The sequence below is a fragment of the Mycteria americana genome, chromosome 1 (genome assembly GCF_035582795.1).
Source record: "Mycteria americana isolate JAX WOST 10 ecotype Jacksonville Zoo and Gardens chromosome 1, USCA_MyAme_1.0, whole genome shotgun sequence".
Lineage (NCBI taxonomy): Eukaryota > Metazoa > Chordata > Aves > Ciconiiformes > Ciconiidae > Mycteria > Mycteria americana.
The window spans coordinates 86,989,815-87,010,614 of NC_134365.1; the positions used below are offsets into that span (position 1 = coordinate 86,989,815).

At 41.1% G+C, this 20,800-nt stretch overlaps 2 protein-coding genes across 2 annotated transcripts; one reads left to right on the forward strand and one right to left on the reverse strand.

Annotated features, from left to right (window-relative positions):
- Positions 1–1,214: 1,214 nt before the first annotated feature.
- On the reverse strand, positions 1,215–3,918 carry LOC142404772 (epidermal differentiation-specific protein-like). The gene is made up of 2 exons (XM_075491776.1): positions 3,800–3,918; positions 1,215–2,257 (listed from the first exon to the last, which is right to left on the reverse strand). The coding sequence occupies exon 2, from the start codon at positions 2,202–2,204 to the stop codon at positions 1,668–1,670; it is 537 nt and encodes a 178-aa protein (XP_075347891.1). The 5' UTR covers positions 2,205–2,257; positions 3,800–3,918; the 3' UTR covers positions 1,215–1,667.
- Positions 3,919–9,788: 5,870 nt separating this feature from the next.
- LOC142404773 (epidermal differentiation-specific protein-like) lies at positions 9,789–12,492 on the forward strand. Its single transcript, XM_075491777.1, has 2 exons — positions 9,789–9,907; positions 11,450–12,492. Exon 2 carries the CDS (start codon positions 11,503–11,505, stop codon positions 12,037–12,039), a length of 537 nt encoding a protein of 178 aa, XP_075347892.1. The 5' UTR covers positions 9,789–9,907; positions 11,450–11,502; the 3' UTR covers positions 12,040–12,492.
- The last annotated feature ends 8,308 nt before the right edge of the window (positions 12,493–20,800 follow it).

The window sequence follows — 20,800 nt, forward strand, 5'->3', positions numbered from 1 at the left end:
AGCACAGAGCTAGATAAACATTGCAATGGGGAGCTGCATGACAGCTGTCATAATACATGGCTCGGAGAGTGCAGCTGCTGTTAACGCAGAACTGCAACTGTGTGCTCTCCGGATAAAATTGTACATGGGAAAACAGTTCTTGAAATAGCTAGTGATCCCACATCTGCAAAAAGGCCTTGCATAGTTCGTATTCCAAATGCCATTATTTTGAAGTTGACTCTGTCATGTAGCTTTTAATGCACTGCTTTGGAGGTAAAGAGTAAACATACAGAGTCGCAATCCTGCAGGAACGCTGAACAGTAAGTCATTTTCCAGGCTGTTCTGGGGCTTGCAAAACACTGAACTACAGATGCTTCAGCAACCCTTCTCCTGCAGCTTGCCGCTTCTTGCAGCTTGCATCTTCATCCTCCATTTGCCTCTTTGCCCTATGAAAGATCTAGTTTGTGTCCTGTGATGCCCATGGAATTGGTAAAGGACAAAGAAAGGCCTGCTGGAATTCCTCACATGCTTGAGGTAGTGGTAACCCCTGGCACTGCTTGGTGTGTTGGAGGGCCCTGAGCTACCTGATCTAGTATTTAGGTCTGGCCTGTGGTAGAACATACCATGTGGTGACTCTCGAGATTGTTACAACGGTAAAACGCCGTTACAATGTAAAATTACAATTAAGGTAACTGTAGAAGAAAGGGATTTTCCCATTCTGATTGAAACATTGTGATTTCAAAATGATACCTCATCTCATATCAAGATAAAAAAGGTTTAAAAAAATCAGACAGGTTTTCCTATTGTGATCAGCTAATCAATCAATTCAAATTTATCAATACTTTCTGTTTGATTACATATTTGAGGGCAGTAGAAGACTATATCATTAGTATAATCAATACCTGGAGATACAATCAATCTTGTGATAATTAAGTAAAGTCTCTGGGTGAGAGTTTGGCGAGGATCTCAGCAATACTCAGCACACTCACCAAGACTTTAAGTCTGGTTGAGTCAAGCCTGAACCCAATGTTTCTGACAAGTGAGAATGGAAGGTGACAAAACCTTTCTGGAGAGATCCATGAAAAATGTTTACAAGTGACTGTGTGAACCATTCTCTGAATACATAGAGATATCTCATCATGAAAGGGCAATATTTATCTATATTAAACCACAAACAATACATAAAATAGACTTATTGTTGCTTTCAATAGCTTCTTTAATGGCAACAACACAAAGTGGAATACAAAATATGGCAGAGGCCATGGTAAAGCAAGAGCATTGTAAAACAGATTACAACGTAAGTGATGCTGGTTATATACTCACATTTTGTTTATGCATCTAGCAACAGAAGCAACATGCCATGCTTTTACATTACATAGTACAGGACATCAGAATGTCAACTGCGGGTGCAAGAGGTTACACACCCCCGGCATGTCTCTTATCTTTGAGTCTCTTTCATTTGACCAAATATGATAGTTCTTGCATTCGTGAGGATTATGGGGAGGGAGAACAGTGCAAGGCAGGATCGAGAAATACGGATCTGCAGTGCAGCATGAAAGAGAGCTCTCCCATTCAGTGTGGGCATTCTGTGGCACAGGGCAAAAAAGCAATACAAGCATAGACAGAGATCTAGGTCTCAAATTTCTTGCTGGGGCTGCATCTTCCCTCAGTGTTGCAGAATTTGCAGTCTAACAGCCACAGCTGTTGCCAGGGAGAAGTGGACGCAGAAATGAAAGCTTGTCATTGAAATTGATTTCATTGTAATTTGGAAGGTTTTCATGTTCTCGCGCAATGTAACAAAAACCACTTCCATCGCTGTGTTCACACAACAGCCAGGCACCTCTCTGGACTTTGTGAGAAGATATGATGTCATTGTCGTGTCCCCTGGCCAGATTTGTTGCTTCTCTTATCACCCTGCTCTTCCCTTGATATTGGGCATGTTCATAGAGAGTGATCTGGGGATGGTGCAGATTTTCAGTAATAATCTGCAGAGAAGTGATCTTATCATTCATCTCTTTACCAACAAAGCTATGTTCTCCCTCCTCAAATACCAGTAACTGGCCTGTATAGTTCAGGTGCTCATAAGCCACCCAAGGCTGGCCAATTACTTTCACTGAGGAGACACAATCATTCCAATCTACATCTTTTAGATTGGCAACGTCACTGGTGAATTCTTTGGAGTAACCCTGGAAGTTGGCATGCTCATAAATGATGATTTTTCCCATCTCAGAAGGACTTCCGTAGTTTGGATTTCTTGCTGTAGGAGCTGGATGACAGCCTGCAGAAAGGGAAAACAGAAAATAATCAATGCTTGTAAGAAGCCTTTTTGCACCAGACACAAAATGCTGGAGAGGGGAAAAAAAAAAGGAAAAAAGGAAAAGTAAATCATTTTTAGCAGAGGCTAAATATAGCAGCAGCTGGAAAAGAGTGAGGGCATGACATATAAATTTGAATTTGGAAGAAAAAAGTAAAATGAGATATGTACAGCAAAACTGTCCAGTTTTACTTAGTTGTGTATGTTGGTTTATGTATATGTGTGAGGGACATCTGAGCATTTAGTTTAACATCTTATTGGTATATTCTAAATAATAATGAAATAAAATACATAACTGGTGATAAATCTTTCAGTTGATAATTGACACTGCATTTGAGAATTATTTTAGAAATTGGCGTTCATTGTTTGGACTAGATTTCATGATCCACATAACATTACAAGTAAAGAAGTAGTGAGACATTCAATTAATTTCTAAATGAAAGTGCATTTTGTACGGTAAACAGGAAAAAAATCTATTCTGTTAAGACCAGAGCTGAACTTTTACAGTCACTGAAATACCTAATTTCTCTTTTTATATGAAATTCTGTTGAAATCAAGAGATTCCTGTTCTTGACATAAGCTGAGAAGCAATCAAGTTCAAAGCATCAGCTCTTTGAGTCAGACTGAATTTCAGGTTGTAAGTGTCTTTTTGTAGCACTGTTACAAATACTCATATCTAATTCCACACAAAGTCATCTGGAATCAAAGAACCGCAGTATTTATTAGTAACAGCTGCAGGAACAGAAACAAGCTACCAATTAAGATAACAGCTCCCTTATAATCACATAACACATAACAACTCCCTTATAATCACATAACACATAACTCCCTTATAATCACATAACAGGCATCGAAGCAAAGTTTTAGATTTCAGGGCAAATATATCTGAGGGAAAGAAGCAGTTACTCTAGTTGATTCTGGGAAGGGATGGGAGAAGATCAGATCTGCCCAAGTAAGATTAAAAGTCAGGCTAAAATTGCAAGACCTGAGCAACATAATCAACATTAAAAAAAAATCTCACTTAAATCTCACTTTTTAAAAAAAAATCTCACTATGTGATTAAAAACTTTTAAGCATTTTTTCACAGTTATAATTGAATTTATGGAGGCTGTGGCTACCTGAACTTTAATTGATTGATTGATTGAGCATTAGTATAATGACCTTCTACCTGTAGAAAAAGTAATAATAATAAGCCAGTTAATTTTGCTGACACAACATAAAGATCCTATGCCCAAGATTAATTTGTAAAATATTCTCACTTTCACCCCTTGGAATTTTGTAGCAATGGTTCTCTCCACCCTCTCCTTTTGTAAGGTATGTTTATCCTGCAGCTGTCTTCTCATCATCTAAAAGATGTGTTAAGTGTCTGCAAATACAGACATCAGATCCTCACAAACATGTTGCAGCTCTCATCCCAACACTTAAACCTCTTTCTCTTCAACTGCATTTCACAGTAGCTGCCCAAGAAGCCATTGAAAGTCTTCATGTAAAAAGTGTGCATCTCACCTTGATGTCAGCTTCTCGGATGGGGAGAGCTGATGGCACTTCCTCCGGTCCGGTGCTGCTGTTTGCAAGAGGCGGCTCACTTGCCTACATTTATAGCTTGCACAGAAGTCTTGTGAAACACCCCATTCAACAGAACTGGGAAGTGGCCAATATTACCCTCAGGAATCAAAAATCTTTAACTATTATTTTGATTTTGATCTTCCTACAACCAGCCATCTCGTTGCTCTGGTTCAAAAGTCCATTGAAGAGTGAGCATCTTGATAAACCTTAGAGCTTTGATTCTTGTTTGTCTTTATTCTCCAGAAGCCAGCTGAATCACAGTAATAAAAACACTTCAAAGTATTTTGTGACACATGGGCTGTAGAATTTTTTTGCTTGCTGCAGTTTACATTTTTGCTTACCTGGGAAGCACATCTAATACAGAACGTTACTTTTCCAAAGGGTTTCTATGTGAGATATCTAGGTGACAGAGGTGTGTTGCCGTGAAAAGCCGAAATCAGAACTCAATAGTCGGGATGACTATTAAGCAGGTATTCTTTATTGCAGCGCTGGGCAGCACTGGGGATCGCTCCGCCACAAGTGCTCCGCCAGGTTAGCGCAACACATCAGTTCATATACAGAAAAATCATACATATTCATCAGATTTCTTGAAAAGGGCAGTTTTATGGTGATGAGTTCCCGGAATTCATTTACATAGTCCAAGCATGCGCAGTAAAATTAGGGTTAGGGTCTTTTCACCCTCCCGGTGGTCTTCCATAGCCTTCCTCACGTTGTCCAGTAGTTGAACTTTGGGCTTCCTTTGTCCATATATAGTCATTGAGTTAGCTCATCAGTCCTTCGGCCTTGGAATGTTACAAGGGGATCGATTTAAGCTAGTTCTTTGGTGCTTATCTTTGGCACAATCGTCCTGAGTTCCTGTTATCAGTGATTTAATTAGGAAGCCTAACGAGCTTGCTCAAGGCCTGCTTAGTCCTATCAGGTAAGAAGTCACAGGAAATGTCCCACCATCAACTCTGCTCAGCAGGTAACCAAAACTATCTTTGCAGGGGAAGAGAACAAAAGAGAACAAGGATGCGAGTGAAAGTAAAAAAATGCAAGTCTATGTCTTAGTCAGGGATTGTCAGGGATTTAACCCTTTCAGGTGGCATTTAAGTAGCTTTTTTGTAAATTCACTTTCCCCCTTCCCACCTACGTTTGAGCAGCCACAGGGATGCAGAGCTGGTAAAGCAGGGCAAGGAGGCCCTAGCAGAGCTGCAGTGGCAATATTTTTGCTTATTTTCATATTGCAGGTTTACTCTGTAATATATTTTCAGACATGTTAATTGGCTAGCATACTGGCAAACTGTACTACAGTGGGAGGAAACAATGGGATCTTCATTAGTTCAAGAGCAATCCAGATCCTGCAAATAGCCACAGCAGTAACAAGAATAGACTTGCTTTAAAGGCTTATTTTGCCTTAGTCATCTCCGAATTTTGAAATCAAGCAACAGTCTGATGAATTATAACAACTGTGTAAAAAAATGAACAAGCTGCACTGCCAGTGAAAGCAAATGAGCGACTGTTTAGCTTCACAGAAAGATATAGGTGGTGTAACCAAATGTAACCAAAGTGATTAGTTTGTTGTGTGGTCTTTTGTAACTAAGGTAATAGAATCAACAGAGAGATAGGAGCAGGATAGACAATACTTTCATGTTGTATTTATACATCTATGGCTATGGATATGCTGCTATGCCCAAAGACAATAGGACAAGAAGCAGCACAGACATGTTGCTATGCTCCCAGTACAGCCCCAGCCCATCTTGACAATGAGCCGAGGAGTGGTTAGAATAATTGGTTTGTGTTAGAACAGGAATAAGGGTGCCAATCATTGTTAGGGACCATGCACAATGAAGAAGGGAAGCAAGCTACATAAGCAAGGTGATATTGCGCATGTGCAGAAGAAAGGGGTCAACTAAAGGACACACCTGTACGACCACCAAGGACCACCAGAGACCCCCACGGAAGCCCCTTGGAGTTCAAGGACACATGCGTAATGACCATGCAAATATGATAATTAGTTCTGGGAAACAGAATGAATATGCATGATCATTCCAGGAAATTTGATGCATATGTATGTAGTCAAACAATATAAGTTTTGGTTGATGTAACCTATGGTATGCACACTTGGTGGAGCGATCCCCCGCGCATCTGGCGCCGTAATAAAGAATGCCTGCTTCTTAATGCTACATTGGTGTTAAGGAGTTTGATTCCTGATTTTGGTGACAGTGGGAAGGGACCTCTGGAGGTCTTGAGTCCAACCCCCCCTCCTCATAGCTGTGCTGAATCTAAACCTACCTGCGGCTGCTCAGCGCCTTGCCCAGGTGACTCCTGAACATCTCCAAGGCTGGAAATTGCCCAGCCTCTCCAGGTGCTGAACTACCCTCGGAGGAAAGTGTTCCCTCCCTTACCACCAGATGTGAGAAAGCTCGCAACAAGGACTCAGAGGAGATTTAGTGGTTATCGGAGCAAGCAAATCAAATATGCATAATCTCAGTAGCGGTAGATCTCAAATATACCTTGGATCTGGGCAGACTGGCCGGGCACTGTGTGCAGTCCTCTGAGAGGAACCAAGGAGGCAGGGGCTACGAGCCAGTTTTTCATACAACAGAACTCCTGAGAAAGAAAATACGTAGTTGTGCTTACAGCTACGGCGCAGATGCTGCTTTAGGCTGTCATTAGACATAATGACCTCAAGGGGCAACATTTGACCAGCAGGGCTTCTTTCAGAAATATTTATGGCTTAGGGGATTTTTTGTGGGGTTGAAAGGGTTAAAGCCATAAATATTTCTGATCTCAAACTCCTAGTCCCACCCTGTGGTATTCTGCTTTGTTCAGTGGCTTACTTCCTTGTACATAAAGCACCATATTAAAAAATTATTAAAAAAACTTTTTTTTTCCAGAAACACAACTAAATAATTTCATGAGTAAAATATACTAGCAAGCTAAGGTGAATAAATGTTGTTCAATGGCAGCATAAATCCATCCTATTCTAGGCTGTTTTAGTCCCTCTTCCAAACATTCCTCCTGTTGGTGTTGTCATTCTCTCTTCTCTTATCAGATGATGGAAACAATGGTTCAGGAGTGCAATGGGGCCTTCCCCTTTCCAGGGTGAGCTCACTGCAACACATGAAACCATGCTGTAAAGGTCCGATTGGCAGTACAGCACAGCTCATTTCACATCTAGCTGCTGCTAGAAAGTGAGGTCCTGCTTCTCTCCTCCAAACCCCAGAATGCAAATTTCAATTGCTCTGCTTCCAGCCTCTGCAGAGCAGCAAAAGAATGAACCATGTAGAAAAAAACCCATGTATTTTTGTGCTAGCTTAGTTCTGTTGCCCCTTGAGGTCATTATGTCTAATGACAGCCTAAAGCAGCATCTGCGCCGTAGCTGTAAGCACAACTACGTATTTTCTTTCTCAGGAGTTCTGTTGTATGAAAAACTGGCTCGTAGCCCCTGCCTCCTTGGTTCCTCTCAGAGGACTGCACACAGTGCCCGGCCAGTCTGCCCAGATCCAAGGTATATTTGAGATCTACCGCTACTGAGATTATGCATATTTGATTTGCTTGCTCCGATAACCACTAAATCTCCTCTGAGTCCTTGTTGCGAGCTTTCTCACATCTGGTGGTAAGGGAGGGAACACTTTCCTCCGAGGGTAGTTCAGCACCTGGAGAGGCTGGGCAATTTCCAGCCTTGGAGATGTTCAGGAGTCACCTGGGCAAGGCGCTGAGCAGCCGCAGGTAGGTTTAGATTCAGCACAGCTATGAGGAGGGGGGGTTGGACTCAAGACCTCCAGAGGTCCCTTCCCACTGTCACCAAAATCAGGAATCAAACTCCTTAACACCAATGTAGCATTAAGAAGCAGGCATTCTTTATTACGGCGCCAGATGCGCGGGGGATCGCTCCACCAAGTGTGCATACCATAGGTTACATCAACCAAAACTTATATTGTTTGACTACATACATATGCATCAAATTTCCTGGAATGATCATGCATATTCATTCTGTTTCCCAGAACTAATTATCATATTTGCATGGTCATTACGCATGTGTCCTTGAACTCCAAGGGGCTTCCGTGGGGGTCTCTGGTGGTCCTTGGTGGTCGTACAGGTGTGTCCTTTAGTTGACCCCTTTCTTCTGCACATGCGCAATATCACCTTGCTTATGTAGCTTGCTTCCCTTCTTCATTGTGCATGGTCCCTAACAATGATTGGCACCCTTATTCCTGTTCTAACACAAACCAATTATTCTAACCACTCCTCGGCTCATTGTCAAGATGGGCTGGGGCTGTACTGGGAGCATAGCAACATGTCTGTGCTGCTTCTTGTCCTATTGTCTTTGGGCATAGCAGCATATCCATAGCCATAGATGTATAAATACAACATGAAAGTATTGTCTATCCTGCTCCTATCTCTCTGTTGATTCTATTACCTTAGTTACAAAAGACCACACAACAAACTAATCACTTTGGTTACATTTGGTTACACCACCTATATCTTTCTGTGAAGCTAAACAGTCGCTCATTTGCTTTCACTGGCAGTGCAGCTTGTTCATTTTTTTACACAGTTGTTATAATTCATCAGACTGTTGCTTGATTTCAAAATTCGGAGATGACTAAGGCAAAATAAGCCTTTAAAGCAAGTCTATTCTTGTTACTGCTGTGGCTATTTGCAGGATCTGGATTGCTCTTGAACTAATGAAGATCCCATTGTTTCCTCCCACTGTAGTACAGTTTGCCAGTATGCTAGCCAATTAACATGTCTGAAAATATATTACAGAGTAAACCTGCAATATGAAAATAAGCAAAAATATTGCCACTGCAGCTCTGCTAGGGCCTCCTTGCCCTGCTTTACCAGCTCTGCATCCCTGTGGCTGCTCAAACGTAGGTGGGAAGGGGGAAAGTGAATTTACAAAAAAGCTACTTAAATGCCACCTGAAAGGGTTAAATCCCTGACAATCCCTGACTAAGACATAGACTTGCATTTTTTTACTTTCACTCGCATCCTTGTTCTCTTTTGTTCTCTTCCCCTGCAAAGATAGTTTTGGTTACCTGCTGAGCAGAGTTGATGGTGGGACATTTCCTGTGACTTCTTACCTGATAGGACTAAGCAGGCCTTGAGCAAGCTCGTTAGGCTTCCTAATTAAATCACTGATAACAGGAACTCAGGACGATTGTGCCAAAGATAAGCACCAAAGAACTAGCTTAAATCGATCCCCTTGTAACATTCCAAGGCCGAAGGACTGATGAGCTAACTCAATGACTATATATGGACAAAGGAAGCCCAAAGTTCAACTACTGGACAACGTGAGGAAGGCTATGGAAGACCACCGGGAGGGTGAAAAGACCCTAACCCTAATTTTACTGCGCATGCTTGGACTATGTAAATGAATTCCGGGAACTCATCACCATAAAACTGCCCTTTTCAAGAAATCTGATGAATATGTATGATTTTTCTGTATATGAACTGATGTGTTGCGCTAACCTGGCGGAGCACTTGTGGCGGAGCGATCCCCAGTGCTGCCCAGCGCTGCAATAAAGAATACCTGCTTAATAGTCATCCCGACTATTGAGTTCTGATTTCGGCTTTTCACGGCAACACACCTCTGTCACCTAGATATCTCACATAGAAACCCTTTGGAAAAGTAACGTTCTGTATTAGATGTGCTTCCCAGGTAAGCAAAAATGTAAACTGCAGCAAGCAAAAAAATTCTACAGCCCATGTGTCACAAAATACTTTGAAGTGTTTTTATTACTGTGATTCAGCTGGCTTCTGGAGAATAAAGACAAACAAGAATCAAAGCTCTAAGGTTTATCAAGATGCTCACTCTTCAATGGACTTTTGAACCAGAGCAACGAGATGGCTGGTTGTAGGAAGATCAAAATCAAAATAATAGTTAAAGATTTTTGATTCCTGAGGGTAATATTGGCCACTTCCCAGTTCTGTTGAATGGGGTGTTTCACAAGACTTCTGTGCAAGCTATAAATGTAGGCAAGTGAGCCGCCTCTTGCAAACAGCAGCACCGGACCGGAGGAAGTGCCATCAGCTCTCCCCATCCGAGAAGCTGACATCAAGGTGAGATGCACACTTTTTACATGAAGACTTTCAATGGCTTCTTGGGCAGCTACTGTGAAATGCAGTTGAAGAGAAAGAGGTTTAAGTGTTGGGATGAGAGCTGCAACATGTTTGTGAGGATCTGATGTCTGTATTTGCAGACACTTAACACATCTTTTAGATGATGAGAAGACAGCTGCAGGATAAACATACCTTACAAAAGGAGAGGGTGGAGAGAACCATTGCTACAAAATTCCAAGGGGTGAAAGTGAGAATATTTTACAAATTAATCTTGGGCATAGGATCTTTATGTTGTGTCAGCAAAATTAACTGGCTTATTATTATTACTTTTTCTACAGGTAGAAGGTCATTATACTAATGCTCAATCAATCAATCAATTAAAGTTCAGGTAGCCACAGCCTCCATAAATTCAATTATAACTGTGAAAAAATGCTTAAAAGTTTTTAATCACATAGTGAGATTTTTTTTTAAAAAGTGAGATTTAAGTGAGATTTTTTTTTAATGTTGATTATGTTGCTCAGGTCTTGCAATTTTAGCCTGACTTTTAATCTTACTTGGGCAGATCTGATCTTCTCCCATCCCTTCCCAGAATCAACTAGAGTAACTGCTTCTTTCCCTCAGATATATTTGCCCTGAAATCTAAAACTTTGCTTCGATGCCTGTTATGTGATTATAAGGGAGTTATGTGTTATGTGATTATAAGGGAGTTGTTATGTGTTATGTGATTATAAGGGAGCTGTTATCTTAATTGGTAGCTTGTTTCTGTTCCTGCAGCTGTTACTAATAAATACTGCGGTTCTTTGATTCCAGATGACTTTGTGTGGAATTAGATATGAGTATTTGTAACAGTGCTACAAAAAGACACTTACAACCTGAAATTCAGTCTGACTCAAAGAGCTGATGCTTTGAACTTGATTGCTTCTCAGCTTATGTCAAGAACAGGAATCTCTTGATTTCAACAGAATTTCATATAAAAAGAGAAATTAGGTATTTCAGTGACTGTAAAAGTTCAGCTCTGGTCTTAACAGAATAGATTTTTTTCCTGTTTACCGTACAAAATGCACTTTCATTTAGAAATTAATTGAATGTCTCACTACTTCTTTACTTGTAATGTTATGTGGATCATGAAATCTAGTCCAAACAATGAACGCCAATTTCTAAAATAATTCTCAAATGCAGTGTCAATTATCAACTGAAAGATTTATCACCAGTTATGTATTTTATTTCATTATTATTTAGAATATACCAATAAGATGTTAAACTAAATGCTCAGATGTCCCTCACACATATACATAAACCAACATACACAACTAAGTAAAACTGGACAGTTTTGCTGTACATATCTCATTTTACTTTTTTCTTCCAAATTCAAATTTATATGTCATGCCCTCACTCTTTTCCAGCTGCTGCTATATTTAGCCTCTGCTAAAAATGATTTACTTTTCCTTTTTTCCTTTTTTTTTTCCCCTCTCCAGCATTTTGTGTCTGGTGCAAAAAGGCTTCTTACAAGCATTGATTATTTTCTGTTTTCCCTTTCTGCAGGCTGTCATCCAGCTCCTACAGCAAGAAATCCAAACTACGGAAGTCCTTCTGAGATGGGAAAAATCATCATTTATGAGCATGCCAACTTCCAGGGTTACTCCAAAGAATTCACCAGTGACGTTGCCAATCTAAAAGATGTAGATTGGAATGATTGTGTCTCCTCAGTGAAAGTAATTGGCCAGCCTTGGGTGGCTTATGAGCACCTGAACTATACAGGCCAGTTACTGGTATTTGAGGAGGGAGAACATAGCTTTGTTGGTAAAGAGATGAATGATAAGATCACTTCTCTGCAGATTATTACTGAAAATCTGCACCATCCCCAGATCACTCTCTATGAACATGCCCAATATCAAGGGAAGAGCAGGGTGATAAGAGAAGCAACAAATCTGGCCAGGGGACACGACAATGACATCATATCTTCTCACAAAGTCCAGAGAGGTGCCTGGCTGTTGTGTGAACACAGCGATGGAAGTGGTTTTTGTTACATTGCGCGAGAACATGAAAACCTTCCAAATTACAATGAAATCAATTTCAATGACAAGCTTTCATTTCTGCGTCCACTTCTCCCTGGCAACAGCTGTGGCTGTTAGACTGCAAATTCTGCAACACTGAGGGAAGATGCAGCCCCAGCAAGAAATTTGAGACCTAGATCTCTGTCTATGCTTGTATTGCTTTTTTGCCCTGTGCCACAGAATGCCCACACTGAATGGGAGAGCTCTCTTTCATGCTGCACTGCAGATCCGTATTTCTCGATCCTGCCTTGCACTGTTCTCCCTCCCCATAATCCTCACGAATGCAAGAACTATCATATTTGGTCAAATGAAAGAGACTCAAAGATAAGAGACATGCCGGGGGTGTGTAACCTCTTGCACCCGCAGTTGACATTCTGATGTCCTGTACTATGTAATGTAAAAGCATGGCATGTTGCTTCTGTTGCTAGATGCATAAACAAAATGTGAGTATATAACCAGCATCACTTACGTTGTAATCTGTTTTACAATGCTCTTGCTTTACCATGGCCTCTGCCATATTTTGTATTCCACTTTGTGTTGTTGCCATTAAAGAAGCTATTGAAAGCAACAATAAGTCTATTTTATGTATTGTTTGTGGTTTAATATAGATAAATATTGCCCTTTCATGATGAGATATCTCTATGTATTCAGAGAATGGTTCACACAGTCACTTGTAAACATTTTTCATGGATCTCTCCAGAAAGGTTTTGTCACCTTCCATTCTCACTTGTCAGAAACATTGGGTTCAGGCTTGACTCAACCAGACTTAAAGTCTTGGTGAGTGTGCTGAGTATTGCTGAGATCCTCGCCAAACTCTCACCCAGAGACTTTACTTAATTATCACAAGATTGATTGTATCTCCAGGTATTGATTATACTAATGATATAGTCTTCTACTGCCCTCAAATATGTAATCAAACAGAAAGTATTGATAAATTTGAATTGATTGATTAGCTGATCACAATAGGAAAACCTGTCTGATTTTTTTAAACCTTTTTTATCTTGATATGAGATGAGGTATCATTTTGAAATCACAATGTTTCAATCAGAATGGGAAAATCCCTTTCTTCTACAGTTACCTTAATTGTAATTTTACATTGTAACGGCGTTTTACCGTTGTAACAATCTCGAGAGTCACCACATGGTATGTTCTACCACAGGCCAGACCTAAATACTAGATCAGGTAGCTCAGGGCCCTCCAACACACCAAGCAGTGCCAGGGGTTACCACTACCTCAAGCATGTGAGGAATTCCAGCAGGCCTTTCTTTGTCCTTTACCAATTCCATGGGCATCACAGGACACAAACTAGATCTTTCATAGGGCAAAGAGGCAAATGGAGGATGAAGATGCAAGCTGCAAGAAGCGGCAAGCTGCAGGAGAAGGGTTGCTGAAGCATCTGTAGTTCAGTGTTTTGCAAGCCCCAGAACAGCCTGGAAAATGACTTACTGTTCAGCGTTCCTGCAGGATTGCGACTCTGTATGTTTACTCTTTACCTCCAAAGCAGTGCATTAAAAGCTACATGACAGAGTCAACTTCAAAATAATGGCATTTGGAATATGAACTATGCAAGGCCTTTTTGCAGATGTGGGATCACTAGCTATTTCAAGAACTGTTTTCCCATGTACAATTTTATCCGGAGAGCACACAGTTGCAGTTCTGCGTTAACAGCAGCTGCACTCTCCGAGCCATGTATTATGACAGCTGTCATGCAGCTCCCCATTGCAATGTTTATCTAGCTCTGTGCTAAGCTCCTGTTTGCCACAATTTTCTTGTATTTATGGCTAAAAATGAAGCCCAGAACATGCTGCGCTATCATCTGCTGGGCTTTGTTCCCATTTTGAAACAAACACTGCAGGCTGTGCTAACATATCAGCCACTTGTGTTCCTCTGCTAGGCTCATGTGGGCGGATGCAATGGTGATAGCTCAGGCTCCATGCGTTTTGGGACACTTACTGCTTTGCAGTCAATTTCAGCTTCCTTGCTTTGTTCACCAAAGATCTTATTTTAATGGGATTTCAAAATTCAGTTCAATGAACATGGAGCATTTTACCCTACTCTAGGCCAAAATAACTTGGAAACACTGAGGGCTCTCCAGATAAAGCCAGCTCTCCCCAAAGAAAGGAGATAGTGTATTAGGAGGAGGAAAGCAAACACTAGCATGTTCAAATGTGGGCTGTAGCAATCGTATCAGTGGGTATATAGTATGCAGTGTTTTCAGCCTTCTCAATAAGGTAAATTAGACTGTGCAGAGCTCTGTATTGTTGCCGTTAGATGACTTCCAAAGCACAGTGCTTTGTGCCATATATAACAAAGCTGCAAAACACCAATGCACATTATGATTTTGTTCCCTGTATTAATGCAACTCTCCAATATTAATACCTTTTGGAGTGGCAAATCAAGCAGCAATTGTCATCTTCTGCCCAAAGCAATTTGTGGAAGAAATTATTTTGGAAGTCCTATTGAATTGCCTTGGTCATGTCTGAGGGACGTTTTTCAGTATCTCAGCATAATAATGACATTACATAGGCACTGTTAATAGGAGAGAAATTATTTAGGATGTCTCTAATTATCTTTCCTGGGAATTACACTTAATGATATTTCCTTTGTGAAAAATGCCATTTCCTAAAGAAGAAAGAAGGTATTCTCTTATTTTCTTGGCATATATAATTGGAAATTTATTTACAGCCAGGATGTCTCTGAATTGTTATCTCTGAGTTTTCCCTGTTTCTCTTGGGCAAAGAAAAGATTACATTACCTCCCAAAGTCGCTGTTACTGTCTGATTTTAACCAGCTCATATTCCTGCCTGTGTCTGGTTCTTCTGGTCACCAGAGAGAGGCTTTTCTTTATTTTGGGGGTGGGGAGTCTAGTTGCTCTTGGGGTGCAGTGCACTGCAGACTAGCAGGCAATTTCTACACTGCTCAGCTAGCAGTGCCCTTGAAATCATATTCTCTGATCCTCCTCACACCCCACGCTTGTGGCAGGCTTTAAGAGGCATCTCAGAAGGACACAACACCCTCCCTGGCATTCCCTACTGTACTTGTCACATGATGTGCATCCCTATAAAAAAGTACTGTATAACACTCTTGCTCAGGAAAGACTAGAGCATTGGCATCTAAATCTGCCTGTCAACACAGGGATAAACGGTATCTAGAGGCCCCAAACTCTGTTAACCTAGGCATGGTACTAAAACAGAATAAAATGATTGCTTCCAAAATAAACAATCAGTAAAAAACTTTCACAAAGGGGATTACTAATCCACAGTGAAGTGCAAATGAACATTTGAACAGAATGCTGCATAAGGAAGGCTTGTAACCTGTGATATACCGAAAGGAGACGTCTAGAGAAGAAGGCTCGAACACCATGGGTATAACTAAGAGGTGATACATAAACAGGCTGAACTTTTCTCTGCTTGGTTAGAAACGCCCACAGAACAAGTTCAGGAGTGTTTGGATAACCACAGAATATAAAACTTGGACTTAAGGTCCGATCTAATCTACCCAGAAACAGGGTGATGATTACACATTAACCACTTACCTTATTTCATAACAATGCCATGTGGCATTGCTGATTAGATAACAGTTTCTTCGGAAAAACTTTCTTGGAGCAGATTCCTCACACTGACTCAGCTCTCAGCTCATGGCTGGGCTTGATGCATTGATGGATCACGACTCTTGACTGACAGAACACCAGGTGCCTGTCCTTCAGTCCGCGGTCTTTAAAGTAAAGAATTACATTTGGCATGACTTATGGACTGTAGATACAAATTTCATTCAGAAAATATTGCATAAAAGCTGAAATATTTAAATCCCTGTGTACAATCATTAACTGCAAAAATATATTCTTCCTCTCTTCAAAATTATGTAACACATACATCACATCTCTATTCTTACTTCCTGGTTTATTTTTTTCCCCTTACTTACACCAGAAGTTACTGTTGGGCATATGATACTGTTGGGCATATGAGAACTGCTCGCACAGCAACCCAGACTCAGATGACCCCACAGGAGCAATTAGCTCTCAGAAATGAACATGTACAGAACTTCAGGCAGCACAAATTTTAATTTCCACCACAAGTTTGGAGGCAGTCTGAGGAGAAACTCCACAGAGCTTCAGCAGCTGCATATACAGCAACACAATTTTTGCAGCCCCATTGTCCAGAGGAGAAGGATCCTGCTGAAGGACTTCAATTCTAGGTTAAAGAATGGCATCCTTGGTACCTTCTTCTACAGCATCAGTGCTATGCTACTGATACGCACATGGTGAATACGTGATAGGCCTTATCAGGATCAATGGAAACCAGTAAAGAGTGGTGTCCCTCAAGGATCCATACTGGGACCAGTACTATTTAATATCTTCATCCATGACATAGACAGTGGGACCGAGTGCACCCTCAGCAAGTCTGCAGATGACACCAAGCTGAGTGGTGCAGTTGATACGCTGAAGGGAAGGGACCATCCAGAGGGACCTTGACAAGCTTCAGGAGTGGGCCCATATGAACCTAATGAAGTTCAACAAGGCCAAGTGCAAGGTCCTGCACCGTGAGGTTGGGGCAATCACCAGGATCAGTACAGACTGGGAAATGAATGGATTGAGAGCAGCTCTGTGGAGAAGGACTTGGGGGTACTGGTGGATGAAAAACTGGACATGAGCTGGCAATGTGCGTTCGCAGCCTGGAAAGCCAACTGTATCCTGGGCTGCATAAAAAGCAGTGTGGCCAGCAGGTCAAGGGAGATAATTCTGCCCCTCCACTCCACTCTGGTGAGACCCCACCTGGAGTACTGCGTCCAGCTCTGGAGTTCCCAGTACAAAAGAGACATGGACCTGTTAGAGCAGGTCCAGAGGAGGGCCATGAAAATGGTCAGAGGGATGGAACACCTCTCCTATGAAGAAAGGCTGAGAGAGTTGGGGTTGTTCAGCCTGGAGAACAGAAGGCTCTGGGGAGATCTTATCACAGCCTTTTGATACATAAAGGGGGCTTATAAGAAAGACAGAGAGAGACTTTTTACCAGGGCCTTTTAAACTGAAAGAGGGTGGATTTAGATGGGACATAGGGAAGACATTTTTTATGATGGGGGTGGTGAGATACTGGAGCAGGTTGCCCAGAGAGGTTGTGGATGTCCCATCATGGTATCTGTCAGGCTGGACGGGGCTGGTCAGGGGCTAGACGGGGCTATCAGGCTGGACGGGGCTATCATGGTCAGGCTGGACGGGGCTCTGAGCAAGCTGACCTAGTGAAAGATGTCCCTGCCCATGACAGGGGGCTGGACTAGATGATCTTTAGAGGTCCCTTCCAGCCCAAACCATTCTATGATTCTATGATTCTAGGATGTGTAAGTTTAATGATACAGTGAACTTTGCCCTGGTTTCAGGTCAGGTTATCTTAGTTTCATTCTACTCTTTTCGCATCTATGATAGTTCCACTGCAACAAGCTAGTAATACACTTAGAAATTCTGTATATCAGCAAAAAGAGTCTCTAAAGCTCCAAGTATCAGCAAAATGAACATTTAAAATTTTATGCTATCTATGGGTGACTGAGGAGGAAATCTGCCTTATGCTAAGGTGTAGGGCTGTGTAGACCCCAAGTATGTCTATGGTAAAGCTTTAGCATTGTTACAGCTAAAGCTGGATGGCTTATGGTTGTGGTATTAAAGGATACAAGAATAATGCATTTATAGCTGCTTATTAAGCACAGACTGGACAGCACTGGAATGTAGTGAAGCACAGTGGAAAAAAAAAAACATGTAAGGAAGGAATTGAAGATTATGGAATGGTTTTATATGTACAATGGAAAAAAATGAAGATGCAAGAACATCTTTTTTGATGTCATTTCCTGAAGTTTCTTGTAATGTAGCATTTTAGGGTGTAACATATAAGCATTCAGCTAATCTTTTTGTTGTAATAATCAAATGTAGATATACAAATTCACTTAAAGATTGATGCTGCTATAGGAATCCACTGTAGAGCCCTACCCTTTCTCCATAGGAACTTGTACATGTACCTTTGTCTAATAAGTAGGATGCAGCTGTTGAAAAGCAGAAATGTGACTATGTATTACTACTCTAGTTACTAAACCATGAAGAACCGCTTGGATCTGCCAAAAAAGTAGGAAACTAGGGGAAAGGTAATTCCGGCAGGGGGAGATCACGACCACCAACTCACGAACCACCTACCCCAATTATACCACCGACTCAAATGATGAGGTTGAAGAACAACGACTAAGCATGCGTAATAATTTACATGCTAGACGAAGATATTTTAACCAATCATTTAATAGAAGAATACTGCGTATGTATTAGGAAGTTGAATATGTTAATGCTTTGTGTATAAATAACTGTTAATTTGAAGGCTGTGTGTGTGCTGTCTTGGGACAGGCACCCATATCTGCGCAAATATACAATAAAATACCTCTGCTCTGTGTGTATATTGGCATTTTGCACACCGGGTAAATGAACCCCAATTTTGGGGACAACATTTTGGCTTTTAATGGGAGTAGAAACCGCTCTTAAATTGGTGCTTTGTCTTATTTCTCCTTCTTTTAAGTAGAAGATACAAACGGCCAAATGAGTTACCTGCTATTAAGCTGGCAAAACCCACTTAAAGGGATTTATTTTTCTTCAGGGTTATCAGAAACTGGCTACATATAACTTCAGAAAGGTTTAATTTACTTGCAAAAGACTCTATAACTAGTCTCACTTGGTGTGTCTAAGTAAGTGTTGAAAACGTTTAGTTAAGGAGGGAGGGGCAGAAGGAAGGAGGTAGAGATTTCTGTCACTTGCATTTATTCTATATAATTATTCATTGTATTTATACCTCTTGGATAAAAACAGGAGGCAGTCACATATATTCAAATAAAAAAAGTCTAAATACCTGTTTGATTGGCTTGTTATGCATAGCTTCAGCTGTCTCCTCTAATCTACACTAGCTCTTTTACATGTTTTGTTTCCTTCCCATGCCACTTGTAAATGTAACCCTTCTGCCAAAACCTGCAAGGTCCAGGTAAGATTTTGAAGGGGTTACCATGAGCACAAGACCTTATCTGGAAACTTGGGAAAAGTCAACAAAGCTTTCTGGTAGTCAGGTACCTAATTTCCTGTGCTTGCAGGCATGAAGCACTTGGCTTAGTGAACCGTATTATTATCAAAGGAAGAAAAGAGAAGTCCAAAATGGTAGATCAATAAGGTAACACGCAATACTTAATTCCCAAATACCTGTGACTGTCTTACAGTCTCTTCCCACTGGAGAGGCAGCTGTTAGGCCACCTGGTTGCCCTTCCTCTCTTGCAGTAACGCTTCACACAGCTGAGGACTGGTCTGTCTGTGGCTGTGATGCCCAGCCGAAGCTGTGTTATCTGCAGTGAGGCTTGCTGCCTCCATCAGCTCCCTGTGGCTTCCAGCAGCCATTGTTCTCTTTTTCTTGCCCACCGACACAGTTGTGGCTGCTTTCCCAACACTTCCTCAGCTCCTTGCAGGAAATATTTTCATAGTTCTACGGTAACAAACCTTTCTCTTCAACACTGCTTTCTCTCCCCTAGCTTTATAACCAGCACTTGTACAATCTCTGTTCTCTAGCTTTCTAAAAAATCCTACCCAAATTTTTTTCATTTCTGTTTTAGGTACTAACTTCTGTATATCAAAGTTTGTGAATTAAGATGGATCATGACTTCTCCCAATCCCATTTAGACATAATTATTTGTTCTACTCTTCTATCAATAATTTTAGTTTGTAAGAGATTTGCTCCTAGACATCACTGGGCTCCCTTTTCAACACAAATGACTTTCCAACACATGCAAAAACCCCATGGCCATTGTTCCTCTTCATTTCTCTCCCTTTTGAGCTACCAAATGCCAGTCTAGTGCACCTCCTCTTCCCTTGGGAATTCTTGTTTTCACATTATTTTTGCTTTCTAAAGAGGATGGATATATCTGAAGAAGACAGCAGCAAAAATATTGAGGGTTTTTTAAAAACATGAACATATTTAAGGAATGGTTGACCAAGCTAAGACTGCTTAGCCTGAAGGAGTTAATAAGAAGAGTTGAGAACAGTCTTCAAACACAAAAGGAGGAAGGAAGGAGTCTGTTCTCTGTTTTCCCACTAGAGAGAAACACTAGAATTATTGCTGGAAGAAGCTGTGGACTTTTTAGAGATCTTACATGGCCTTTACAAAATCTCCACCCTGCCATGAGCAGGGGCTTGAGGTAGAAAACCTTAGAGGTCCCTTCCAGCCTAAATGTTTCTATAACTCTATAAACCTCTCTTCGGCATGTCACAGACACATGCACCAGAGAGGAGTGTAATCCTACAAAACTTTTGAGGTCAAGAGCCGAATATGGGAATTTAAGTGAAGGCACATAACAGGGCTGTAGGCTGGTGTCAGCACTGTAGCAGTAAATATTGTAAACTCCTCATAGGTGTCACAGCAAAGGAAAGTTTTAAGGAGGGCTATGGATGGGGATGTGTTGGGAACCTTGCATCTGCTATTGCAGAGCTTTTTTTTTGATCTAAGTGACAGAATATAAACAAATGCGAAAGTGTCAGCTCAAAAAATCTAGCACAGAATTCTTGAAGGTTTTTCTGTAATAGGAGGAGAAAGTAAAGGTGGAGATGGATTTTGACCCTTAAATGGAGCCCTGTGGATTACGTCTGATAAGATAGCAAGTGAGAGCCTGTGGAGGAATTCGGAGGGAAGACTGATATTGCGGAAATAGACTTTATAAAGGTCAAAACAGTAATCCCCAAGTTATTGTACATATGACTTGAAATGATGATGAAACTTTTTTATTAAAATTAAACAAAGGATCAAATTTGCCACAGAGTGACTAAGGCTTTTTAATCTTTATT

Excerpts from the sequence above, each read along its gene's own strand:
- LOC142404772 (XM_075491776.1), bottom strand. The coding sequence starts at position 2,204 with ATGGGAAAAATCATCATTTATGAGCATGCCAACTTCCAGGGTTACTCC.
- LOC142404773 (XM_075491777.1), top strand. The coding sequence starts at position 11,503 with ATGGGAAAAATCATCATTTATGAGCATGCCAACTTCCAGGGTTACTCC.